Source organism: Malassezia restricta, chromosome VIII (assembly GCF_003290485.1).
Source record: "Malassezia restricta chromosome VIII, complete sequence".
In the NCBI taxonomy this organism is placed as follows: domain Eukaryota; kingdom Fungi; phylum Basidiomycota; class Malasseziomycetes; order Malasseziales; family Malasseziaceae; genus Malassezia; species Malassezia restricta.
Genome location: NC_040200.1, coordinates 342,959 through 367,822, shown reverse-complemented (window position 1 = coordinate 367,822; position 24,864 = coordinate 342,959). Strand labels below are relative to the sequence as shown.

The 24,864-nt window shown below is 59.2% G+C and overlaps 13 protein-coding genes across 13 annotated transcripts; 7 read left to right on the top strand and 6 right to left on the bottom strand.

Moving 5' to 3' along the window:
* Positions 1-65: 65 nt before the first annotated feature.
* MRET_4258 (Rho guanyl nucleotide exchange factor) lies at positions 66-3,137 on the bottom strand (the record flags this gene model as incomplete). Its single annotated transcript, XM_027630885.1, has 1 exon — positions 66-3,137. The coding sequence occupies one exon, from the start codon at positions 3,135-3,137 to the stop codon at positions 66-68; it is 3,072 nt and encodes a 1,023-aa protein (XP_027486708.1).
* A 135-nt stretch (positions 3,138-3,272) lies between these two features.
* Positions 3,273-4,598, top strand: MRET_4257 (DUF500 domain protein; the record flags this gene model as incomplete). Its single annotated transcript, XM_027630884.1, has 1 exon — positions 3,273-4,598. One exon carries the CDS (start codon positions 3,273-3,275, stop codon positions 4,596-4,598), a length of 1,326 nt encoding a protein of 441 aa, XP_027486675.1.
* Positions 4,599-5,041: 443 nt separating this feature from the next.
* Positions 5,042-7,567, top strand: MRET_4256 (actin-interacting protein; the record flags this gene model as incomplete). Its single annotated transcript, XM_027630883.1, has 1 exon — positions 5,042-7,567. One exon carries the CDS (start codon positions 5,042-5,044, stop codon positions 7,565-7,567), a length of 2,526 nt encoding a protein of 841 aa, XP_027486674.1.
* A 2-nt stretch (positions 7,568-7,569) lies between these two features.
* On the bottom strand, positions 7,570-8,685 carry MRET_4255 (dynactin 4; the record flags this gene model as incomplete). Its single annotated transcript, XM_027630882.1, has 1 exon — positions 7,570-8,685. The coding sequence occupies one exon, from the start codon at positions 8,683-8,685 to the stop codon at positions 7,570-7,572; it is 1,116 nt and encodes a 371-aa protein (XP_027486673.1).
* Positions 8,686-8,737: 52 nt separating this feature from the next.
* MRET_4254 (DNA excision repair protein ERCC-3) lies at positions 8,738-10,945 on the top strand (the record flags this gene model as incomplete). The annotated part of the gene is made up of 1 exon (XM_027630881.1): positions 8,738-10,945. The coding sequence occupies one exon, from the start codon at positions 8,738-8,740 to the stop codon at positions 10,943-10,945; it is 2,208 nt and encodes a 735-aa protein (XP_027486672.1).
* A 172-nt stretch (positions 10,946-11,117) lies between these two features.
* Positions 11,118-13,034, top strand: MRET_4253 (zinc finger protein; the record flags this gene model as incomplete). Its single annotated transcript, XM_027630880.1, has 1 exon — positions 11,118-13,034. The coding sequence occupies one exon, from the start codon at positions 11,118-11,120 to the stop codon at positions 13,032-13,034; it is 1,917 nt and encodes a 638-aa protein (XP_027486697.1).
* A 12-nt stretch (positions 13,035-13,046) lies between these two features.
* Positions 13,047-13,714, bottom strand: MRET_4252 (ER membrane protein SH3; the record flags this gene model as incomplete). Its single annotated transcript, XM_027630879.1, has 2 exons — positions 13,047-13,630; positions 13,666-13,714. The coding sequence occupies 2 exons, from the start codon at positions 13,712-13,714 to the stop codon at positions 13,047-13,049; spliced, it is 633 nt and encodes a 210-aa protein (XP_027486710.1).
* A 170-nt stretch (positions 13,715-13,884) lies between these two features.
* MRET_4251 (L-glyceraldehyde reductase) lies at positions 13,885-14,856 on the top strand (the record flags this gene model as incomplete). Its single annotated transcript, XM_027630878.1, has 1 exon — positions 13,885-14,856. The coding sequence occupies one exon, from the start codon at positions 13,885-13,887 to the stop codon at positions 14,854-14,856; it is 972 nt and encodes a 323-aa protein (XP_027486677.1).
* Positions 14,857-14,886: 30 nt separating this feature from the next.
* MRET_4250 (nucleoside-diphosphate kinase) lies at positions 14,887-15,386 on the bottom strand (the record flags this gene model as incomplete). Its single annotated transcript, XM_027630877.1, has 3 exons — positions 14,887-14,969; positions 14,995-15,262; positions 15,288-15,386. 3 exons carry the CDS (start codon positions 15,384-15,386, stop codon positions 14,887-14,889), a joined length of 450 nt encoding a protein of 149 aa, XP_027486676.1.
* Positions 15,387-16,200: 814 nt separating this feature from the next.
* MRET_4249 (SUN domain protein 1/2) lies at positions 16,201-18,375 on the top strand (the record flags this gene model as incomplete). Its single annotated transcript, XM_027630876.1, has 1 exon — positions 16,201-18,375. The coding sequence occupies one exon, from the start codon at positions 16,201-16,203 to the stop codon at positions 18,373-18,375; it is 2,175 nt and encodes a 724-aa protein (XP_027486478.1).
* Positions 18,376-18,382: 7 nt separating this feature from the next.
* MRET_4248 (tyrosine phosphatase family) lies at positions 18,383-19,681 on the bottom strand (the record flags this gene model as incomplete). Its single annotated transcript, XM_027630875.1, has 1 exon — positions 18,383-19,681. One exon carries the CDS (start codon positions 19,679-19,681, stop codon positions 18,383-18,385), a length of 1,299 nt encoding a protein of 432 aa, XP_027486480.1.
* Positions 19,682-19,783: 102 nt separating this feature from the next.
* MRET_4247 (nuclear envelope organization) lies at positions 19,784-20,773 on the top strand (the record flags this gene model as incomplete). The annotated part of the gene is made up of 1 exon (XM_027630874.1): positions 19,784-20,773. One exon carries the CDS (start codon positions 19,784-19,786, stop codon positions 20,771-20,773), a length of 990 nt encoding a protein of 329 aa, XP_027486685.1.
* MRET_4246 (DNA polymerase gamma 1) lies at positions 20,630-24,862 on the bottom strand (the record flags this gene model as incomplete). The annotated part of the gene is made up of 1 exon (XM_027630873.1): positions 20,630-24,862. One exon carries the CDS (start codon positions 24,860-24,862, stop codon positions 20,630-20,632), a length of 4,233 nt encoding a protein of 1,410 aa, XP_027486686.1.
* Positions 24,863-24,864: the final 2 nt, after the last annotated feature.

Here is a 24,864-nt window from a genome sequence, read left to right as displayed (position 1 = left end):
GACGCAACGAGGGTACGTGGGTATTGCTGACTAACCAACATTCGTCCTAGCGCGCTATCGGGGGACTAGACCCCGCTCCCTACGGTATTGTGGAGGCGGAGCAAGCGGTTCTCCTGGCGGAGCTCGTGGATCTGCGTTTTGGCCGACACGAGATTCGCGCGCAACATATCGATTTCTTCGTTCGCCGGACGGAAGCTGTGCTGATAAAGCTTACTCAGCTCCTCGTTGAATACATTGTACAGTTCCGCATTCTCGAGACGCGTGTCCTTCTCGAGCTCCTGCAGCGATGCGCATTGCTTCTGGAGCTTCTCAATCTGCAGCTGCAGTGGAAGCACCATGTTGCTTTGATTCTGTAGATCCGCATACTCTTCCTGCGATAAGTGTACACGCGTATCATGCTCTGGCTGTGCGAGTCGGAGCGACGCAAGGTCCATCTGCTTATTTTCGTACGCGCGCTCCATCTTCGTCCAGGTCGCATTCACGTCCTTGACGGCCTGCTTGAACGCATTCCAATCGTCGGCGCACTGAGCCGGCAGTGCAGACGACGGAAGCTTCTGGCGCAGTGTCGCAATACGCACGTTGAGTGACTCGATCGCCTGCTTCATCAATGCACACGACGAGTCCTCTGTTGCACGGATCGACACATCCAAAGGCTCTGGCATGACAACCTCGGCACTGCGAGCAGCCTGGGACGGCTTCGCATGCACCAAGACGGGCTGTTGCGCTGGTGCCACCTGGATGTGTTCAAGCAAAGGTTTCAACATCTCATGCATCTCATCCTCTGTCACTGTCTTGCTCGGCGGAATCGAGATGGTTTCTTTCCGTGGTGTCGCCTTGGGCGGCGGACGCGGCACCGACGCGGGTGGCTCGTCCAGCGGCTCTTCTACCATGTGCTCTTCTTGAGAATGCGGCGGCCTTTCCACCTTGGTCGGCTCAGGTAGGACAGGCGAGGCGCTGGGCATGGCATCGCCCTCGTCGAACGGATTCGGCAAATCGAGGGTGTCATCCGTGTACATACTTATGCCGGGTGCACGTTTTATAGGAGTACCGCGCTCATCCATCGGCTCCGCTGCTTCGTCTGCGACACGCACTGGGACAACATTCTCCTCACCAGGCGCCTGGCTGGGCACAGCACGGCGCTTGGGCGAGTCAGTGTGGGGCGGCTCATTGCTGCGATCGGCCATCGGCACATGGCGCTTGCGGCCAAGCTGCAGCTCAGCCTGTTCATGCTGTTTGCTCTCTTCCTGGACCACCTCGAGACTCTCCTGGATACTCGCACGTACTCGCTCGCTCATGAGACTGCGAGCGCGGTGCACACGCGGGACTTCGCGCTTTTCGTCCGAGCGAAGCGATGGCGTGCGTTGCACGGGCTCCGCCGGCGGCAACGGCTCGGCCGTCGGAGGCAATGTTGACAGCACATGTAGATCCGCACACAGGCGCGGCACATCAGCGAGAGACGTGGAAACTCGGCGTGCCTGAGAGCCCCATGCACGGCTCATGTAGATCATGCATGTGTCTGCATCGTCTTGCAGCTCAACATTGACAAACAGCTCTGAGGCGTGCGACATGTCTTGGCGACTCGGCGTGTCCAGTGCGCCGAGAATCACGAGGAGTCGGTCACGGTACGCAAAGCTTTCGTACTGCGAGCGCGTGAAGAGCGTCCACAGCAGCGTGATGGGACCGCGTGATGAATGTGTGATGTTCTTACGAGCGGCCAACGCATGCCCGCGAGCACGAAATACAGCCTGCGCCTGCCACAGACAGCCGAGAAAGAGTGGGATGTGTGTGCTGTGAGCATCAGGCATGGCATCGACAAAGCGGCGCACGAGCTGCGCCGACTTGGACGGCGCACCACGCATCGGGCGATCCATCTCGATGGAGAGCTCAGCGCCCTGACCTGTGACACGAATGTCATGCAGGCTCGACATACCGGCGAACAACAAATCGGTGCGCCGATTCGATGGGGCACTAATATGCGCCGAGCGCATCTGGTCTGCGAGGCGGTCTGGTTCATGCAAGCCAAGTAGGATGTGTGTGGGGATCGACGAGTGGCGCTGGATGAGCACGAGCACGTCGGTGAAAACGAGAAGTGCATAGGATGACCGAGGCTTGCGGCCAAGGACCGTGCCGAGTGTCTGCATCGCACGCGACTGGACCGTGTCTGCCGTGACCTCGTCGACATCAATACAGCCAAGAAGCTCCCGCGGCGCACTGACTAGCTCAGGCGGGAATCGGTTAATAGTACGTTGGCAGCTCCAAAGCACTGCTACAAGTCGTTCTCCGTCCGTGACTCGTCGAGACGCAATGATGGTGGCGGCCGCCGACGCGTCCTGCAACCGCTCGATCTGCGGCGACGTCGGCGGAAGATGCTTGATCAAGTTACCGATCAGCAGCTGGTATCGCGGAATACGCTGCATCGGCTCGACCATCAGCTCCCTCAGACCGGCATTGCCGAGTTCCGACATGGAATGCTGCGTTCGCAAAATAAACTCACGGAGCGGGCGGTGCTTGAGCATCTGGTTGTACGTGCGCTGTGCACGCTCAAACCCAGCGAGGTACGTGTCATAGCATCCAAACGTGTAGATATTGCGGGCTAGGATCGAGCCGACAGTTGAGGCAAGTTGAGCGGGGCCCTGGTCGTACTCGACCTCCAGCTCGCACAGCAGCACCTTGTTCGCCGCGAGAATCTCACCAATGTTACCAAAAATGCACTCTGCTTCTGCAAGGGGAATAATCTCAGTGTCTTTGTCCTTCGCCAGCTGCAGAAGCGGCACAGCATAGCGGCTGTGCAGCGCGTCGAGCCGCGCCACATAGTTGCGCTCCGTCGTGACGAGCTCAGCAAGAGCATACTCCAGGGCACGCGTCACACGCACCTCTCCATTCGAGTGCATGCTTGCTGTATCGCTTAGCACGGGACTGGGGTTGCCAGAAATCGGCACAAAGTCCGTCGAACCTTGGCGCTTGTCATCGTTCGCCGAGTAAATCTGAGTACCCATCTGCTGTAGCAGCACCTCGAGACGCGGCAGCTGACTCTGCGTCAGGTCATTCAGCACCACATCACACAGCTTCGCGACAATTGGTGGCAACACATGGGCACCATCACCCTGGCCTCCCAGGCCCGCCGCATCGGCTGACATTGTGGAGTCAGTGTGAGCTTTAACGCCATACACACACGAAACGCGGTGCGCGTCCGCCCAATGCGTCACGTGTAGCACCACGTGGTCACGACTCAGGCGTTGCAGCAAGGCAGCCACGGCTCTTTGCACTTTGGCATGTCGTCGAACGAGCCTCTCGAGCCGCCGCCGCATCGCACCGTATCCGTGACACTTCCTGCTAAAAAGCCGAAGGAGAAGAGCAAATGGCAAGTATGGGGAGAATCGATGGCAAATAAAGGTGTTGCATGGAACGACTGGGCCGCCAAGAAAGTGAATGGAGCTGTGGAGCGTCTAGGCGGCGAGCGATTTTGGCCTTCGTCGAAGGACTTTGAGCTCGAAGTCGCCAAGTGCGTTCGTATACTGCGTACTTTCACGACCGATGGTATCGCCGTCAAGGAGGACAAGCTTAAGAAGGTCAAGGTTCTGAAGAAGATCCCCCCAGAGGTGCTTCGTAATGCCAAAGGCATCTGCATATACACTTGCATGAAGTCAGGCATTCCACCCTTTGGTGGCATGAATGGCACAGGCCTCCTGCTCGGTCGTCTCCCTGACGGATCTTGGTCCGCACCCTCGGCTATCCTCCCTAACTACTATTCGACTGGCCTTATGTTCGGAATGGATGTCGTGGATATCATCCTTATCATCAATTCAGAAGAATTACTTAAATCGTTCCGCACGCACAAATTTGCCCTAACTGCTGAAACGGTCACATCTTCCGGTCCACTCGGCACGCCCGTCAGTGGTGGTCTCGAATTCAACAAGAAGGTCGCACCCATTTACTCGTACGTAAATTCCCGCGGCTTCTATGCAGGCATTGAAGTCACAGGACAAGTTTTTCTTGACCGTTTTGACGAAAATGAACGCGTATACTACTGGCCTGGCATCAAGGCTGGTGACATTCTCGACGGAAAAGTCAAAGTACCTGAATGCGCTAAGCCTCTTCATCGTGCTCTTTACGAAGCAGAGATCGGTATGGCTCAGGCTGGTGAGCTCGAGCGAACACAGCTGCTCAAGAATATACCTTCCATCAGCGCAGAAAACATGGACGAAGTGCTCAACTCACTCCAGGAGGGCGAGCATATTCTCATCCCGCCAACCCCTGAGCAGCTCGATGCTATGGAGCATGCAGGCTACAAGGACGAGTATGATGAAGCCTTAGAAGAAGAAGAACGCGAGGAGATCCGAAACCTACCACCACCACCCAGTCATCCCCTCGCTAGAAAAGGTCAGCGGAATTCAGCAGAGGGCTCTGACGATATCTCCCCTACCAAGCCCCCTAAGAGCGCTGCAAGGCGATCTATCCAAAAAGTCGAAACGGTTACATCAGCACCAGAGGAACCAACCGAATCGCACGCAAAGGCCAAGAGCGATCCAGTGGAGGAACCAGCTAAGGTTGAACCCTCGGACGGAAATAATTCCGACATCGAAAATAAAAATATGTAAAGAGAAAATAGCCGACAATTACAATACCAAAAATGTTTGTTTTCGAAGCATTAAAAGCTATAAAATTAAATTACTAATAATAAATTCAAGATAAAACAAGTTTACAAAAATCCAAAAAATTAATATTGGAATTATACCTTTAATTATAATATGTTTAAATAGATATAAATATAGATATAGATATTATAGTTAGTTTAAAATTTTTAATTACATATATTTTAATGTGGGAATTTCTTTTTGGTGAAATTTGTTATTGTATTATTTGAAATAACTACGTAAGGTGGTTTAAAATATTTAAATTTATATTAGAAGTCTTTTCCGAATATATACAAATTTTTTAGGGATGACTAAGGCCCGCGCATGTGTCTACGGCGCTGGCGCATGTGCTTAGATTGTAGCTCTGACGGCACCGGGGTACCATTGCTGCTGATTCTGACGCCAACATGTCGTCGGCACATGAGGGGGGTGGTCAACCATCTACCAGTATGCGTCGAGGTGTGCCACATGTGGCAGAGCAGCATTCTGATAATAAAGCAATGCCGCGAAAAGCGACTCAGGCAAATCACATGGAATCGTCAGTGACACGTCTCCTCGTGGCCACAAAACTCTTGCTGGAGTCCCTTACGCAGTGGGCTCAGCGTAAGGAATCCGAAACGAATGTGTCGCGTGTCTACGTGCGCCTCGGCAATGACTTTAATGCGTCCATCACAGCGTTTATGGGTGCTGGTATCGATATGACTGACTTGTACTCTGTCCCTGCTGATCTGCGCGTGTGTCTCGAGTCGTGTCTGTCAGAAGAGGCCTCAACTGCGACACTCGAACGACACCTTCCTCGTATTCGCGACATTATTGTGCGGCTTCTTCAGGGTCTCAAGACCAAGCAGGCCTACTATAAGCAGCTTCAGATGGAATCGAACCCTTCGTCAGGCTCTGGTGTTCCTGGTTACAGCGTGCCAGCCTCGAGGGCTGAGGGCCCAAGTGGACCTCGTGCTCCTGGCTCAGCATATCCTTTGCCGACGCCTGTGTCTGCCCCACCGCAGATGGACTCGACGACTCTTCCTGAAGAGTCAAGCCAAGTAAGGAGCCAGACCCCGCATCAGACCCCACATCCATTACCCGCGCGCTCACCAAGGCAGGTCCCACCAACACCCCAAGAACGACCTGCATCAAGAACGTCACCTGCCTTGTCGACACGATCCGCCTCCCTGCCTCAGCCTCCGCCCGTCGCAGCAGCCGATGACTCGACACCGCCGACACCTGCGTCGACGGCTGAGCAGGCGCAGCGCGAAGATATCAATGTACGCCTACGTAACAGCGATACTCTCGAGCGGCGAGCGAGCAAGCGTTTCAGTGCGTACACATTCAACAAGATTGGCGCTGGACTCATGTCATCGGTGGGCTCCACGCCCACATCGCTGCATTCATATACGGAGCGCCGTACGCCGCAGAGTGCAGGGCTCCGTAGTGTCAAGCAAGTGGCGGCAGCCGACCTTGAGGTGCCCTCACCAACGAAGCAAAATCATGCTTCCCATACACTATTGACGTCTTTGCCCGAAGCGGATACAGGTGAGAGCAAAGCCGAGGTGTCGAGTGCGTACAGCCATGACGAGCCTTTTATGGTGTACTTGCAGGTGAATCGACAGACTCGCAAGGTGACACTGCCCGTGGACCATGCACAGCCCGACCGTGGCCTGAATCTTGCTATGCTACGTATGCTTTTTGTTGACCAGTTTTCGTATTCGAGCGGCAAGTCAGACTTTCCAGACATTTATATCAAGGACCCGTCGAATGGCGTAGCATACCAGCTGGAAGACATGAGCGATATTCAGCCCAAGTCCGTACTCATGCTCAATGTCGAACCCCTCGACCAGATCAAAGAGCATGTGGACTTTTCTATCAGTGCACTCTCACGCGAGCTGCATGAGCTCAAGGCTATGATCCGCGACAATGCAGCACGCGAAGCAACACGCCCTGCACCTGTGGCACCGGTAGAGACGACGCCCATCGCTGATGCCGAATTCCAAAAAGCTGGTGACCGCATGTCAACGCAGCTTGGCGCACCGACCGTACCGCAGGACAAGGGCAACGATTATGCTACGGATCTCAAGACGCACTATGAAGCACTGCAGAAGCTGCGTCATGACTTTGCCATCTTGCGCCAGGTGCAAGACGAGGGCGAGCATGACATGCGGCAGTTGATGGCAAATCTGCGTGAGAAAGCCAAGGAGATGAGCCGCGTCGTATCACTAGGGCCCTCGGCGGGACGCAACTTGATCGAGTCGGGCAAGACACATCTAGACGCCCAGTCGCAGCAGGTCCTTACGAATGTGGAGGATTTGCAGGACCTCATTGAGGACCTCAAGTTGGATGTGAGCCATCGCGGCGTCAAACCCAAAGCGGCGGAGCTGAAGCGCGCGACGGTCGATATAGCGACGGCAACGCAGCGCCTCACGGAGCTCGAGCAGTACATCCAGTCGGTGCGCCCGCACTGGAAAAAGACATGGGAGAATGAGCTGCAGTTTATCGTCGACGAGCAAGAGTTCCTCAACTATCAAGAGGGGCTCCTGGCCGATTTGAAGCAGGACCTCACGGCCGTGCAGGATGTGTTTGGCAACATTCAGCAGATCGTGAAGCTGCGTGACGTGGGCCAGGCGCGCGGTGATGACCCTGGCCGTGGGCCGCGGTACGTGCCACCGCCGCCTGACGGAGAGCATGAGGGTCTGCCGACCGTCATGGTCGAGGTGCGTGGCCAGTCTATTGACCACGAGCGCCGTCTCCGGGCCTTGCAGGCCGCCGAGCGGTCGCGGGAGAAGGCGAAGGCCGGACGCACAGACGAGTTTGCCGATGAGCTGCAAGGGTTCGTCGACAACCGCACACTTCGACGCACCGGTGGCCACTTGGAAGCGGAGCGCGTGCGCCAAAAACGCGATCAATCGACGCTGCGAGCTATGTTTGAGCAGGCGCCATAGTCCTACGATAGAGGTATATGCGTCCAGAAGGTATGTGGTCGGTACGCCGCGCTCTGCCATTGTATTTGCAAGACAAGCACAGACGTTGAGGGATGTACACGGACACTGAGGTAGGCATGATTGCGGTGCGTCTTCGTGCCATGCTGAAATGCGTCCCAGTCGCTACCAGGGGCGCCGCTGTCCTCGTCCATGTCCAATACGTCGACATGAGCTGGTACCTGGATATGCTGGGCGGATACGTCGCCAGCGACGCACCGCAGAGTCACATCCATTGCGTCCATTAAGGGGTTAGTTAGAACCAGTGTCCATAGACCATGTGCGCCGCGGAACACGACGCACTGTGGTAGGAAATGGCTGGCTAGCAACTTGATCTTGAAAGCGCTCGAACGCGGCTCGGGACGCACCAAAATGTGCCGACACGTCGCACACCGCTTGCTGTACTTGCACAGGAGCGCCACGCGCCGCGGACGCAGAGCCGACACGGCGTAAGACTGCTCGCATGGCTGCATGGTCCATCTCTGGGCAAGCGTCGACACACGCGCCATATCGTGCCGCACAAGTCCCGAGCTTCGCTCTACACGCGCAATATGCTTCGCTAGCGAGCGCGACATGGGGGGCGGCGGTGGCGGTCGTCGCTCGAGCATGTGCTCGACGAGGTGCTCCCATGTCTCAGTAGGCCATGCACTGCGCTCCATCGCATCGAGCACGGAGCCCAGCTCGTTGGGTTTCTCGGCGACCAATCCGAGCCGCTTCGAGTCCCAGCGGCAGCACGCACAGCTTAGGTAGAAGGGCTCAACACCCATACTCGCTTCAGGCGCCGTGAGTGGCAGGTCACGTCGCGGCGGATCTGAGCCTACGATCGAGAGAACGTGCATGCACACGGGACACTCGAAGCAGGTGCGTGAACACCGCGCCTTTTGAGCACGTACACTGGTGTTGGGCACCTCGAAGAGGCAGTGTGGGCAGTAGGTGCAGCTCACCTCCCATGCAATACAGTCGTTGCACCGTAGTGAACAGCACTCTTCGCAGTAGTACAACTCCGTCAGTGCCTCGGTCGGCGCATGCTGATACCCGTACAGAGCCACAGCACAGGGACACGCCGCTGTCCCTACGGACATGGATGACGCGTACAATTTTGGCCCTTTCCTCCACAACTCCACGAGCGCTCTCATGGACGATAGCAGTACGGCGGCCGTGTCGTCGATCCTGCAGCGCGACTTTTCGCGCATGCCGCTCAAGTTGGATCACAGCAGTCGGCCGTTATGGATCTCGCCAGATGATGGGCACATCATTCTCGAGGGATTCAATGCACTAGCCGAGCAAGCGCAAGACTTTTTGATTGCGATTGCTGAGCCGGTGAGTCGTCCCACGCATGTGCACGAGTACAAGCTTACACCGTACTCGCTGTACGCCGCTGTATCTGTAGGTCTCGAACCTGAAGACATTATCGAGGTGCTGAATCGTCTGTCAAAGGTGCCTGTCCCGAAGCCTGTCTTTGACTTTATCCGCGAGTATACTATGAGCTTCGGCAAAATCAAACTGGTGCTCAAACAGAATCGCTACTTTGTCGAAAGCTCTCATCCCGAGATTCTGCAGCTACTGCTGCGCGACCCTATCATCGGTGACTCGCGTATTCGGCCCACCGAGTCTGCTGATCGCGATGAGCATAGGCAGGCTCAAGGCGCTGAACAGCCGCCCAAGGACGGCGAGCAGGACTTGTTCAGCGCTGTGATTGGCGTATACGATGCCGATGAACTTGATGAAGACGATGCCGTGCACAGCTTTGAAATCCGCGAGGAGGAAATCGAGAGAGTCAAGCGACGCTGCAACGATCTCGGCTTCCCGATGCTGGAGGAGTACGATTTTCGAAACGACAAGCTGAATCCAGACCTCGATATCGATCTCAAGCCCATAACGCATATCCGGCCGTACCAGGAAAAGAGCCTTGCCAAAATGTTTGGTAACAGCCGCGCTCGCAGTGGCATTATCGTGCTTCCCTGCGGCGCTGGCAAAACGCTCGTGGGTATTACGGCCGCATGCACGATCAAGAAGAGCTGTCTTGTCCTGTGCACGAGTAGTGTGAGTGTCATGCAATGGCGCCAACAATTTCTGCAATGGAGCAATGTCCAAGATTCCCAGGTCAGCGTATTTACGGCCGATGAGAAACAGAAGTTCTCGGGCGCCGCTGGCATTGTCGTGTCGACCTACTCCATGGTCGCCAACACCGGCAAACGGTCGCACACTTCCCAGAAAATGATGAACTTCCTCGAGAGCCGCGAATGGGGTTTTATTCTGCTGGACGAAGTGCATGTCGTGCCAGCATCCATGTTCCGTCGCGTCCTGACGAAGATCAAGGCGCATGCCAAGCTTGGACTGACAGCGACGCTCGTGCGTGAAGACGAGAAGATCGACGAACTCAACTTCCTTGTCGGACCAAAACTGTATGAAGCTAACTGGATGGACCTCGCTGCCAAAGGACACATTGCCACCGTGCAGTGTGCGGAGGTTTGGTGCCCGATGACTGCCGAATTCTATCGCGAGTACCTCCGTGAACGCAGCCGCAAGAAGATGCTACTGTACTGCATGAATCCGACCAAGTTCCAGGCGGCACAGTACCTCATCCACTACCACGAAAGTCGCGGTGACAAGATCATTGTGTTTTCTGACAATGTATATGCCTTGGAGGCGTATGCTATCAAGCTCGGCAAGCCCTATATTCACGGAGGCACACCACAAATCGAGCGTATGCGTATCCTACAAAATTTCCAGCATAATCCCATTGTGAATACCATTTTCCTGTCCAAGGTCGGTGATACCTCGATTGACCTGCCTGAAGCAACGTGCCTCATCCAGATATCATCACATTTTGGCTCGCGCCGTCAAGAGGCACAGCGCCTCGGACGTATCTTGCGTGCCAAGCGTCGCAACGACGAGGGCTTTAACGCGTTCTTCTACAGTCTCGTCAGCCGCGACACGGCCGAGATGTATTACTCTACGAAGCGGCAGCAGTTCCTAATTGATCAGGGCTATGCGTTCCGCGTCATTATGAACCTTGTCGGCCAGGAAAATATGCCCGGCCTCGTGTATGCGACTAAGTCGGAGCAGATTGAGCTGCTTCAGAGCGTTCTCATTGCCAGCGAAAGTGCCGCCGACCTGAGCACCGATACCAAGCTGGCTTCAGACGACGTTAAAGCTGCCACCTCCACTTCTGCGGCTCCCAGTGCCAAGCGCATGATGAGCAGCCTGAATGCTCTCGGCGGTGCCCAGCACATGTCGTACGTCGAGCGCAACCGCTCGATGAACAAGACCCTCACGCACGACCAGCCACGCCACAAGGCATTCCAGAAACGCGCGGCCAATGCCAAGAAAAAGGTATAGACTACGTAGGTGCCTGCCATGCGTAAACCACGTGATCTGGGCCCCAAGGCCAGACTTTTTTTGGCCCTATAACTTGTGCATCGCTTCCTCGTTCTTGGGATCGCGTTTTTGTAATAGATTCGCGTCAGGTACCAAGATCATTGCTACGCGTCGTGTCTGATGCGTACGTAACATGATGGACTCATCGATCCCCTCTTCGATCCTGGAGGGAGTTCCGGTTCCTGTGGATACGTCGCATCTTGCGTCGCAAGTCGTGTCTGTGGCGGCCGCCACAGCGCCCCCCGTCCATGCCATTTCCATCCAGGTGGGCGATTTGTTCCCTGATATGAAGGCGTTTCGCGCGCGTCTTGGACTTTTTGGTATCACCAACAAGTGCCCATACCGTGCGCGACGTAGCGACAACAGCCGCTTCGTTGGCGTCTGCCCCACTGTCATGAACGAGCTCAAGCAGAACAAAGAAGGCAACCGGAGCAGTCATACCGAGTCCAAAGAACCGTGTCCATTTCATGTCATCGCACGAAGGCGGAAGGAAGGTGGCGTCTTCGTGACGCGTGCGATTCTCATGCACTCGCCTGACTGTGCGGCACCTATTACTTTCTCGACATCCGCGACGTCTGCCTACATGTCGCAACTCATGGAGGACAGCGCGTCCTTCATTGCCCCGCGCGAAATTGGCAAGTTCGTGCACGAAGCGACGGGCACGAAACTTTCGTACTCGACGTTGTGGCGTACGTCGCACCAACTGCAGACGAAAGAGCGTGAGCGACAGGATGCGTCGTTCAAACTGATTGTGCCGTTCCTGAATGCGTTTTGTGAGGCGAATCCAAACACCGCTGCTGTTGTAGAGCAGCATTCCAACGGGCGCTTTTACCGCCTGTTCCTATGCCCAGGCCCCACGGGTAGTGCGCTGGACGACTGCCCGTCCGGCGTGCATGTTGAGTCCATGTGCATTCGCTCGTGCTACGAGGGCTATGTCTTGCTTGCCTATGCCAAAGACGGGCTCGGAGCTTTGCTTCCCATCGCCATGGCGATCACGCCCCAAGCTGACGAAGATAACTGGCGCTTCTTCTTCCACCAACTCCTGGCAGCTCTGCCAGTCGTTAGTTATCCCAGCACCACCATCTCCTACGACAAAGACATGTCGATCCATGCGGCGCAGATTAGTGTGCTGCCCGCCTCACGGAGTACCACGGATGCTTCTTACGTGGATTGGTCATCGTCCGGCGCACTGAGCGAGTTCCACGCTCAAATGACGCATTTGTGTGCCGGTAGCTACTACTCTATTATGGTGGGATGGATAACACACGTCGCCGTCCTCATGTACGCTCGATATGTCGAGCTCGATGCTGAGCACAGTGTGTTCCCCGGCGGCCTCCTCAGTGGGAGCGCCGTGGCCCTTGGATGGGATGTGGCGTCGTTTGGTCCATCTGACTACCTCGTCGTGAATGCGCGTGAGAAGCAGCAAGTGAACCTGGCTATTCGCTCTTGCAGCTGTGGCCATTGGCTTGATCAAGCGTTCCCGTGCGTCCACGCCATACGGTGCTTGCCTTTGGAGCGTCTTGTCAATCCCGCGCAGTTTGTCCACCCATCGTACTTCACCGAGAGCTTGCGCCGCTGCTATTCCCGCCGCTTGATGCTCATCAATACCAATTCCATCAAGCCTCAGGGATCATCAGCAACCCCCGGCAATGCAGCGTACTTGAACGAACAAGGCCCTGAGGGCGAGGCAGGCGTCACGCTCTCTGCCGAACTGCCCCTTCTTCCACCCACATCCTTTGAGCCAGTCAAGCGCGGCCGCGGGCGGCCGCGCGTCGTTCGCACAAGTTCGGGCCGTGCATCGGGTGTTGGGTCAGGGTACCAGTGTGGCCACTGCCACGGCAAGGGACATAATTCACGTACGTGTCCGATGAACCCAAAAGACGCCGCCAGATCGACGGCCGCTGTGCCCGGTACTACAGCGAATCTGTCGCCACCGGCACCATCGCCTGTCACATTGGGTGCCGCTGCCCCATCGCCCAACGTATTTGTTGACTCAACCGTCCCCTTTGCCCTTGACTCGTCGCTCTCGACATCCACGACGACGGTGTGAAGGCTATGTATTCTATTCCTCCTTTTTGTCATTCGCGGTTCGCTCCGCTCCAAGGTGCTTGGCGATCATCTCCTGTCGATGCTTGTTCTCGGAAATGCGGTCCAGCCGCGTCGCATACCATTCGCCCACTTGCATCAAAAGCACACCGGCCAGGAGGGCTGTGATAATCACATTCGTAGCCCCTATCACTTGCACCACCGACACGCGCTCTCGCGACGTTAGCGGGTAGAACTCGTAGTTCTCAAGCTTGCGCTTGTCATCCGCATCGTACACAGCGCGGTTCACAATATTGCGCTCCGTCGGCCGCGCAAGCACCCGCATGTTGGGGATTTCGATCGAAACGTACATGAGCAGACTGCTAAAGTAGAGCAGCAGGCTGATCGAGCCAAAGTACTTGTCTTCTTCGCCCCATCGGATAATCTTGGCAACGATGCCAATCATCCCAATGGCAAATACGCTGTGGATGAGCACCTTGACGCTCAGGGGCGCATGGTACACGGATAGGTAAAAGCTCGCCGACTTTTCCACATCCTCAGCCGTGAATCCGTTCTGGAATAGCAGCGGATAGTCATACGTCGATGTAATATATAGAATGCCTACATTATAAGCACGCCATGCAATACCAACGTACCGTATACAAACAACACACTTCCAATCACAAAGCCCGTTCGAAATCCCATCGTGAGCTTTGTCGTACGCCTCCGCCGATCGCTGCAGGTGGAGAGAGGCCCTTGACTTCCACGTGCTTACACCCACCCGACATTATGTCAGCGCTTGGGCCGTGCTTATGTGTTCCCGCACAGACGCTGGAGTGTGCCACGTAGGAACGCCACGGTTCCTTCCCCCTACCATGTCGTACCACAAGTCGATTACCCTGAACGACGGCAACCAAATCCCCCAAATCGGTCTCGGAACCTGGCTCTCAAAGCCCGAGGAGGTTACTAACGCTGTCGAGACGGCTGTTAAGTGCGGCTACCGCCATCTAGACCTCGCTGTCATCTACCAGAACCACGAGGCCATCGCAAAGGCGCTCAAGAATCTTATCCCGAACGTGGTCAAGCGCGAGGACCTCTTTATTACCGACAAGCTGTGGAACAATGCCCACAAGCCTGAACGTGTCGAAAAGGCGCTCGACAAGACGCTCCAGGAACTGGGTCTCGACTACCTTGACCTGTACCTAATCCACTGGCCTGTGTCCCTGGACTCAGACTTGGACACGCTCTTGCCCGTCGAGAATGGCAAGGTCAAGCTCGACCTTGAGACTTCTCTCGTCGACACGTGGAAGGCCATGGTCGAGCTTAAGAAGACGGGCAAGGTCAAGTCGATTGGTGTGTCCAACTTTAGCACCGCCCACGTCGATGCCATCACCAAAGCCACAGGCGTGCCGCCTGCCGTGAACCAGATTGAGGCCCACCCACTTCTTCCTCAGGACGACCTCGTGGCGCACCACAAGCAGCACAACATCCACATCACGGCGTACTCGCCCCTTGGTAACAACCTGCGTGGCGAGAAGAAGCTCACCGAGTCTCCACAGGTGGTAGAAGTGGCTCAGAAGAACAACGTGGACCCCGCACAAGTGCTCATCGCCTGGGGTGTGCACCGCGGCTACTCTGTTATCCCGAAGAGTGTGACTGACTCCCGCATCAAGAAGAACTTTGAGCAAATCACGCTCTCGGACGAGGACTATCAAAAGGTGACAGACATCGGCAAGGACAGACACGTCCGCTTTAACGTCGGCTTCCTGTACACGCCTCAGTGGGACATTAACGTATTTAACGAGGAGGCTGAAAAACAGGCGACGCACTCGATCAAGATCGAGTAGGTAGACGTCGTAGTCATGTCTTTTTCTTTTCTATGTACAGGACTGGAGCCATGCGGCGGCGTCCCATTCGGGGAATACGAGCCCAAGCTCCTTCATTGCAGAAGCGGTCGAGTCTGTTGTGAGTGTGGAAACACGTACCAGAGCCGTGGAAGCCATTGCGCGTATCGCCCAGACCCAGCTGAGCACGAAGACATTCAGGTTGTTCCCATGCCGTCCGATATGCCTTCGTTGGCCCTATAAGCTGCCGCCAATCTCGAATGGCATGAGGGCCTGCCAGTGCGAGTCCTATCGCGCGCCCGGATGTCATGCCGAGGATCAGTCGCTCATAGTAAAATTTGCCTTGGTGCTCGGCATAAAAGGCAGCTGCCGCGTCAGGCGTCCAGTGGAACGACGTGGATCGGGCAATCTAGTGTTAGATCAGATACACCTACAGCCAGCGACGGATGCGCCTGTATCCTGCGCACCGCATGTAAAATATGCGGCGGGAATGCACACACCGTCGGCTTGATGAGCGCCAACGTCAGCTCCATGGCAAGCTGATGGTGGAACAAATCTGCGCGGCATGACTAAGCTATTTTTCCGGGCGACGTCCGTGCTCATGCGCTCAACGAAAAGTGTGGGGCAAGCGTTTCGCTGCCGACTATGCATAGCAGATCATACGTAACATTGAAAACTAGTCATACGAAAATGTCGCGTGTGGTACGCTTATTGAGTCGTCATAATTGAAAGCAATTTCGTCCGAGAATCATGAAAAACGTAACGTGTAACCAGACACAATTGTCTCTCAGTCCCTTCGTCGTGATCCGGCGGTGGTATGCATCGCCATCTTATGCCAAGTCGTTTGATACAAATTCATCTAGACACCACCACAGCTGCGCTCCACAGGCACAAAGCGGTTGCCATGTTGCTTCGATACAATCTTGGACGTGTGTCGCGACTGCGTCACGTAGGCGCAAAGAGCGACAGTGCTAGCGACACCGAAGAACGTAAGAGTGGGACGGATATGTGACATCATCGTGATAATAGGCTGTAAATCAAGATCGTGGCGTGGCGTTCATTCTATATATATACCTTTTTGTACGGATGCCTTCGCCGGGCCTTGCTCCCCAAGATCAGTGGATGGCGTGGTCTGGGGACGGTTCTGCAGCCAACCACGAGCAGCACAATTTCGCTGACAGATGCCATAGGTTCCTTCATGACTAATACGCATCCTGGGACATTTTGTCTCGGCCGAATCACCGGGCTCGCCCACCACGACGTGCTTCGATTGGTGTTGGGCGCTACGGTGTTTTGTTACCGGCAGATTGTCTCGGCGCTCGTGAGCGTGTCTGAAGCCAATGCGCTATGAGCATCCACAATGAAATGGCCAACAGCGCGAGCCCAGCTGCCGCATCGCCGTTGCGGCGTTCGGCGCGACTCAACCGCGATGTAGGCATCGGCAGCGGCTTGCGTAGCCAGCCAGAGGCGATGGACGCGTCCGCATGGTCCTCTTCCCTGTACTCGACGCGTGATCCATCACAGGTGAGTAGCTACTACCTCAGGCCCTATGAAGAAGAGAAGAAAGACGCGTCAATGGACGACTCGCTCACTGGACTCGGCTCACTGCTTCGTGGAGCGCAGCGCCCGACCCATACGCCGAGATCATATGTCCGTGATCGCTCCGCTTTTCCAGACTACTCAGAAGAGGACAAGTTTATGGAGCGCGTCGAGTCCGAGTGGCGGAAACGCTCGGGTCATGAAGACGATCCACCCTCAGGCACGCCTGAGCTCGAGCAGGCCGACGATCCTGTTTTCGAGACGCAGCCAACGACGCCTCAGGTCCCTGGCCTGTTTCGCTCTGTCCTCCATTCGGCCAAACGTGCTGCTTCTCCAGCGTCTCCCGCCAGACGGCCAATCGTATGGCCCACCCTCCTATGGTGCGCGATCGCTGTGCTGATCGCCTACGTATGGTATGCGCATTTCCCCACCTTCTTGTCCGCATCAGATCCGCTTGTCACGTCGCGCCCGTGGACATCACCAGCCAGTGGCTCGAGCCAGGAGCTGCGTGAGCGTATCGTGACGCTGGAAGGAGCTCTTAATAAGGTCTGGCGCTCGGTGGGTGACTTGAGCCAGGAGCTGCGTACATCGCAAGACAAGGTCTTGCAGCGTCTATCGACGCTTGAACAAAAAAGCGTGCTGCGCTCGAGCTTCGATGCGCTCGAGCGCGATGTACGTGCGCTCAAGAAACAGCATGCTGAGAGTGTTTCGCACTGGCAGGCCGAAAAGGCACGCATCGAAGCGCTGCTGTCCCAAAGCAAAGATACCAATAGCGCGGCCTTCCGCGCCCGCCTCGCTGACCTTGACACGCGCCTGTCACGCGCTGAGGTGCAGGCGCGCGAGGCGTCGGAGGCAGCGAAGCAAGCGAAACAGGCTTGGGAGCCGCTGCGCGGCTTTCTTCCGGAGCGCATGCCTGTGCGGTACGACGCACGTACTCAACAGGTGCGCATTGACCCTGCGTTCTGGCACGAGTTCCGCAAAGTCGTACCAGCGCAGCACCAGGGCACCGCGCCCATGTCGTGGGAGGCATTTCTTGCCGAGCACCGGCACGAGCTTGACGCGTGGATCGCCGACCTGCTTCACCATTCGCGCGATGACAACGCCGTGATGCTCGACCGTTCGACGTTTTTCAAGCTGATGGAGGCGGAAATCACACGTGCCAAGACGGAGCTGTCGACGCAGTTCAACGAGCATGTACACGGCCTCGAGTCGGACGTGCTGGCCAAGGTGCAGTACCGCCTGGAGCAGCAACAGAAGCAGGAGGGCGCATCGTCGAGTGCCGTGCATGTCGAAGACGTGCGAGCCATGATCGACGCGGCGCTCGCCGTGTACACGGCCGACCAAATCGGGCGCGCTGACTTCGCCCAGTACTCGGCAGGCGCGCGTGTGATCCCGAGCCTCACGAGCCCGACGCATGAGGTGCGTGTCCAGGGTGCGAACGTGCACAGCCTCTCGTCTATGCTCGCGCATATGCTGCCTCTGCCGGTCTTGTGGCGTCACCGCAGTGCCTCGGACTCGTACACGGTGCGCGGCCGCATGCCTGTGGTGGCCCTGCACCACGACACCTCGCCTGGCATGTGCTGGCCGTTCTCCGGCTCGCACGGCCAGCTCGGCATCCAACTGGTGCGCCGCGTCCGCGTCGAAGCCGTCACATTGGATCACGTGCCTTCGAACCTCTCGCTCGATGGCCAGGGATCGGCGCCGCGCGACGTCGAAGTGTGGGGCCTGCTGGAGTCGCCGCACGACCGCGTGCAGACCGTGCCTGATGACCCGACGCCTGTGCCGCCGTCGCCGTTGCATGTGTTTCTCGGCTCGTTCACGTACGATGCCCAGCCAGGTGCGCCCCCGATCCAGACCTTCCCTGTGCGCGACGTCGGCGTCGCCTTCCGTGTTGTCCAGCTCAGTGTGCTGAGCAACCACGGGCTGCGCGACTTTACGTGCCTGTACCGCGTGCGCGTGCACGGCGACCCTGTGTCTCTATAGTACATGACTACGAATACCCCTCGAGATCCAGTGCTTCGAGACTCTCGCTCATGGGCTCGTATGCAAATTCGTCCTCGTCGTCCTCGTCGTCCACGACGTCTTCGACGACAGGCTCGCTTTCGTCGCTCTCGTCCAGCTGGACAGGCGGGCCGAGCAGCGGAATGTCGTCGTCGACCACGTCGCCGGCCCGCTGCGGCGCGTCTCGCGCCATGACCAGCGGCGTGCGGTCGTCGAAGGGCGACGTAGACGGCATGTCCAGCGCCATGCCCCGCGTCACATCACTCAACGGCGGGATATCACCGTCCACGTGCTGGGGCTTGGCACGCGGCGTGCGCAGGTCCTGGTCGTCGACAGACGTGTACGCCCACGTCTCGTCGAGCGAGCGCACCGGCTTGGCATGCGTCACATCGGAGAACCGCCGCGTCACGGTCCGCTTGTCCGGCGAGCCAGGCATGTCGGGGATCTCTGAACTATCCGAGATCGACAGCGAGCTCGGCGTGCGTGAGCGCGTGTGGTCAAATACGCTCCATACCGCACCGAAGCGCGCCTGTTGCGACGCAATATAGCTCTCGCTGCGCTCAAAGTATATCTGGAGCGTGGGGTGCTGCACGGACACGGGGCGTGCGTCCCATGTGTCGTGCGGCGCAAGGGGCGGCACACTCGAGCGCGGCCACAGCCAGCATGGGATGCGGTCGCGCTGGGGCAGCAGCACGCCATTCGGCTGCCCGAACCGCTCCACGAAATGCGCGAGGTGCTTGGGTGCGGTGTCCTGCATACCCGCTGACTTCGCCGCCCACGCGTGGACGCCGCGCGTCAGTTCAGCGAGGATCACGGCCTCGGACCAGCCTTGTATCTTGCGCAGGCACGCGACCAGCGTCGACGTGACGTCGACGCCATCCAGGCAGTGTATGTACAGCGGCAAGTTTTCCGAGTTGAGGACCTCCATGAGCGCTCGCGCGGCGCCTTCGCGTGTGAGACCGCCCGTATCTTCCTTCGGCTTTTCCGTGCGCACATGCAGGACCTGGATACCAGCTCCGCCATTCTGTGCACGGGCCCACTCAGCCAACACAGGGTCATCCGTAATGGGCTTCGGCGTGAGCGATACGATCGTGCGCAGATGCAGCGTCTCGAGGAAGCGCAGATTCCGATGCTTGGGGTAGGCACCGCGGTACACGCATTCCGAGAACGACGTAATGCGCGAAGACGTCGATGGACTCGCACTCGACTCAGCGTCCCATTCCGACATCGGCAATGGGAACGCCACCGTGCCGAACCGCATCGGCGGACATAGCAGCGTTGGTGGCATCTCCCAGGCCAGCGCCGCCACGATGCACCGACCACGCCCCTTTGATCACGTGACACCAACAGACGGCGCTGGCGCCGCGCGTCCCTCGGTTCGTGGTGGCTGATGACGTCGGCGTACGAGCGCGGCACGCAGGCGCCGATGGATATCACGGAGCTTGGGCCGCGCAAGCCCTCTGTGTTTGATGTGCCTGACCTCAGCATGGCGTCTCCCGATGCGTCGCTCATGGACATTGATCCGGACGTGCCGACGGTGCCGCCGCCGGCCATGGCGACCCTGCCGCTTGTGCCGCCGCAGATCGAGGCACCGCGCCCAAGCGAGGCGCCGCCGCCGCCGCTCGATGTCGCGCCGGTGCCGCGCAGCAAGCCCGCGCCACGAGACCCCGTCACCCGGAGCGAGGCGCCTCGCCCAGCGCTCTCCCTTGGGTCCCTGCCGCGCCCGGAAACGCTGCTCACGTATGCGCAGGTCGTCTTTAATCTGAGTATCCTCGTCGTGTTCCTCTACCTCCTGCTGAATATCGTCTTGACGATCCAGCACGACGTCTCGCAGAAAGTACGCGAATACGAACTCGACTACCTCGGCGAGATTTCCTCGTGCGAAGCGCGGTACACGTCGAACCGATGCGGCTCAGACATGCAAGCGCCAGCGCTGTCGGAAGCCTGTGAAGCATGGCGCCGGTGTGCGTCGCGCGACCCGACGGTCGTGGGCCGCGCGCGCGTCACGGCTGAGACGTTCGCCGAGATCCTAAATGGGTTCGTGGATGTGGTGAGCTGGAAGACTATGCTGTTTTCGCTGCTGACGCTATCGATCGTCGTGGGCGCGACCAACTCGACGCTGTCGTTTTTTCCGCGTCCAGACGGCAGCGCGGCACGACACGATGCCGCCGCCACCGCCGCACCATGCGTACATGCGCCGGCGTATACCCTACATGGTGGCAGAGGACGACGACCACTAGTCTCGCGGGGTATCTTGCCTCGTGCGGCGTGCCATATATTGTGCGAGCCTCGCGCGTCGCGCGGCCTTCGCTACACGCAGCTGCTCGGGTGTGAACACCATCTGCGCACGCTCGCGCTCGCGCTGAAACTGCGCCTGTAGCTCGCGCTCGTACGGCTTGTACGTGTCGTACCAGGCATCGTCGTCTCCCAGCAGGAACTTGATCTCCTGGAGCTCGTCCCACCGCTGCAGACGCCGCTGCCGCGCTCGGCGCCGCGCGCGGATCATCATGGTCATGCGCAGCGGCTGCGTCGGCTTGTACCGCAGCATCGGCTTGTTGTACAGCGATGGCGGCAGCAGCGCGCCTGACAGGTGGATGCGCGGCATCGGACGGGGCGCCATGGCCGGCATGGCGCGCTTCCGTCGCGGCCGGCGCCGAGGCCGTGCGACTCGTCGTCGCGGTCTCGGCGGCAGCAGGGCCTCGAGCGCTGCGAGCGTGCGCAGCGCCGGCGGCGTTCTCGCCGACGTGGCGTACGAGCGCACGTTCGACGGCAACCGCTGCCATCGTCGGTGCAGCGCGCGAATCTCGTCCATGTCCGTCGCCGCCTGCGCCTGGAGAAAGAGCAAACCGGCCTCGCCCACACAGCGGTGCTGCTGCATGGACGGCACGTACGCGGGCCACCCGGGGTCGGCCAGCTCGACGCCCCGCGTGCGATGCAGCGAGCCGCCCGCCTTGGCAAGCACGCCGGCCATGTCGAGCGACTCGCCCGGCGGGATGGGATCGGGCTGCGATGGCGTCACGCACGGATCGTCAACCTCTTTGCGCAGGACATGGTCAATGTCGACGGCCGCAAAGAACGCACACGACTCGGGCAGGTCGTCCATGTTGAGCTTGAACGCAAACATGGCGCGCGTCCACAGATTCGCGATCTGCAGCGCGAGCGCCGCGCGGTACTTGTCGTCGTCGCGCGCCAGGTACCGTACCTCGTCGTGCACACTGAGCATGAAGCGCGCCTCGATCCCGTACGTCGCACACAAATACCCCATCGCGGTGATCAGCAGGTGCAGGTAGTCGACGCCGCTCGACTGCACGACCCAATTGATGCGGCTCGGCATGTAGTCCTGCTGCTCGCCGCGCGCCCGCGGCAGGTACTGGCGCGACAGGGCCGCTGTGATGCCGCAGTCGAGCGCGGGCGTCCGTGGATGCTCGCTCAGCGCGATCTCCTCGAGCTTGTTGAACACAAAGCTCTCGCTGCCGCCGTACCAGAACCGCCGCCCAAAGTACGCGTCGCCGCGCGTCGCCTGCCCCTTCGTCGCCGCATACAGCTGCTTCGCTCGCCGCGCGGCCTCGTCGACCTGCATGCTGGGATTCGCCTTGAGCAGCAGGTGCATCGCATGCCGGATGCCTGCGCCATAAATGCGGCTGTAGTTGAACACCTTCGCCTGGTCGCGCTTCGTGCCGAGGATCGACGCCGTCTTGCTGTGCAGATCGGTGCCCTGCGCCTTGGCGCCCTCGAGCGTCATCCACCCAATCGCCGTCGCGCCGTGGATGCCAAACTGGGCGTCGCCCATCACGCTGCAGATCCACAGCTCCTCACTGTCGACGTCCGCGCCCACGATACTCCAGCCGCGCGGCGCCTTGACCATCGACTTGAGCTCGCTGCCGATGCGGTTGCGCTTCGCATTCGACGCGGTCAGCCACGTCTTTTCAATCGCGCGCCGCGTCACCGTGCCCATCGTAATCACCTGCGGCAGAATCAGGCCGCGCCGCTCGTCGTGCGGCGCAAAGCCCATGCGCGTCTCCGCCTCGCCGTCCCACACGACCACCTGCCGCTCGATCCGATCGCGCGCACTGATCCAGTAGCTGCACTGCGCGTTCATCTCCAGCGCGCCCCGCGCCGCATCGCCACTCGCCCTGCTCGGATGCAGACTCTGCAGGCGCCCGCTCTCGAGCAGGGGCAGGAAGCCCTTGCTGAACGGGTTGCCGACATTGCTGCCGTCGCCATCGGCATGCGGCAGCTTGTAGAATACGCCGCGCTGAAGCGCGGCGTCCGCGGCGTGCGAAAAGACGAGCGGCGTCTGGCCCTCGACACGCTGCACACTCTCGTAGATCCAGCCGTGCTCGCGACTGCGGTAGATCGGCATGCCGTCCCATGCGATTTTCAGGAGCAGCGGCGCTATCTTGGCGCGGATCGTCACGTCAATCTCCTTCGCGCGCGCGTCATACAGGTCCCAGTACCACTTCGGCCACCACGGCGCCCGCTCGTTCGCGTCCGTGTACGGCACGCGCGTCCAGTCCAGCTGCGCCAGCGCCGGATGCGGCCCAGGCGCCTCGCGCACACGTAACGCGAGCGCCCGCACCGCGGCATCGCCCTCGCCACGCAGCACCGCCGCCAGCACGTCCGCACCCGCCTCACTCGTGATCGTGTGCCGCTGGCGCATCGCCTGCGAGAGCGGCGAGGACGGCAGCGCATGCAGCTCGCCCTCACGCTCGACCGCCCAGCGCCGCTTCGCCGCATCGTAGACCACAGCGTCGCCATCGCACCGCAGCTGCAGGAGCTGCACGACAATGTGGCTGCGGGCGCCGAGCGCTCGCTTGGCATGCGCGATCTTGTCGCGCCACCACAGCGGCACGAGCGACGCCTCCTCATGCACTTTCGGCCGCTTCGGCGACCAGTCGAGCTGCGCGTACCAGGGATCCGTCTCCCACCATCGGTCCGGCGTCTGTGCATCGATCGCCGCGACGCCCGACTCCATCAGCGTCGTCGCGAGGTGCTTGAGCGTCGACACGACCCGCGCATTCATCTGCTCAAACTTCGCCTGCGTCGCGCGGCGGTACGTCTGCCAGCTCGCGTCGACCGGCAGAAACGTACTGCCCAGGCCCAACACACCCGCCAGCGTCGCAGGATGCGGGCAGCTGCGCAGGAACGCGGGCCACACCTTCGCAAAGACGGCACACGTCGTGTGCACGTCCGACGCACAGTACGCCAGGAGCGGCGCCAGCTGCGACGCCACCTCCTCACGACTCGTGCTCTCGACAAACACGTTCCGCACATCCTTGTCGAGATGAATGCCACAGTGCAAGGCCGCCACATCCGCCAGCGAGTTCTGCGACGTGACGTCCTGCCACAGCACCTGGCCATCCTCCTCCTCCGGCGCGTCCGCCGCCGCATCATGCACATGCATCCGCAGCGCAGCGAACGCGTCCTCGTCCAGATCGCCCTCATCAAGCACGGCCTTGATCTGCTCCTGCGTGTCGCGCTCGCGCCGCTGCGTCGTCAGCCACGCATCGAGACGCCGCATCGCACGTCGCCGCGCATGCTCCGTCCACGCCGCTCGCTGCGGCGACGATATGCCATTCGTCGCGACGTGCAGACTCATCGTGTCGAGCCATCGGATCTGCGTCATGTGCAGACTGTACTCCTCCAGCACCGCCGCGCGATCAAAGCCGGCATGATGGCCGACGAGCAGACGCGGCGGCGCCGACCCGTCGCGCGGTCCCATCGGAATCAGGTGTGCCATGCTCGTGTGCCGCTCACCGCGCTGCACGAGCCACGGACTGATCCACGTGTACCATGCATGCTGCCCCACCGCCGACGCCATCACGGGGTACGAGCTCACCCGCGGCATGGTCTCGACATCGAACACCAGCGCCGCATCCTCTACATCAGGATACGCCACCGGCTCCGGCGGCGCGAGGCCCGCGACGGTCCCCTGGCTCGTCCGCAGAAACGCATACTTGCTCCACCCCGGCTCCATCGAGAGCGCCGCGGGGCGCAGCGGCACACTCGGCTGCAGCGACTCGTCCAGCGCGAGCCAGCTGTCCGCGTCCCAGTACGCGTCGGCATCCGCATCGATGTCAGCTTCAGGCCGCGGCGGCCGCGGCATCGGCGTGCGCGCGAGCGTCTCCGCATACTCCATCCAGGGATGCACGAGCCGTCGTCCCATCGTCCAGAAATGCTCGCCCAGATCCTTGCCGAGCAGCGGCGGTAGCGCAAACGACGTCGGAGAGAGCTTCGACGCCTTCGAGGCATGCAGGCCGTGCTGATGCAGGTGGTCTTGACACAAGTCCAGCGCACACGGATCCACCGGTGGGATCTGCGTCGACGCCGGCGGAAACACCTGCCGATGCAACGTACGCTCCAGCAGCTGCACGCCCACCGCATTGCAAGGCGCTTCCTGCGTGTGCATGCGCCGCACCACGCGCCGCAGGGCCGGCGCGGCGCACGACACGCCCCGTTGGCCTCGCATGG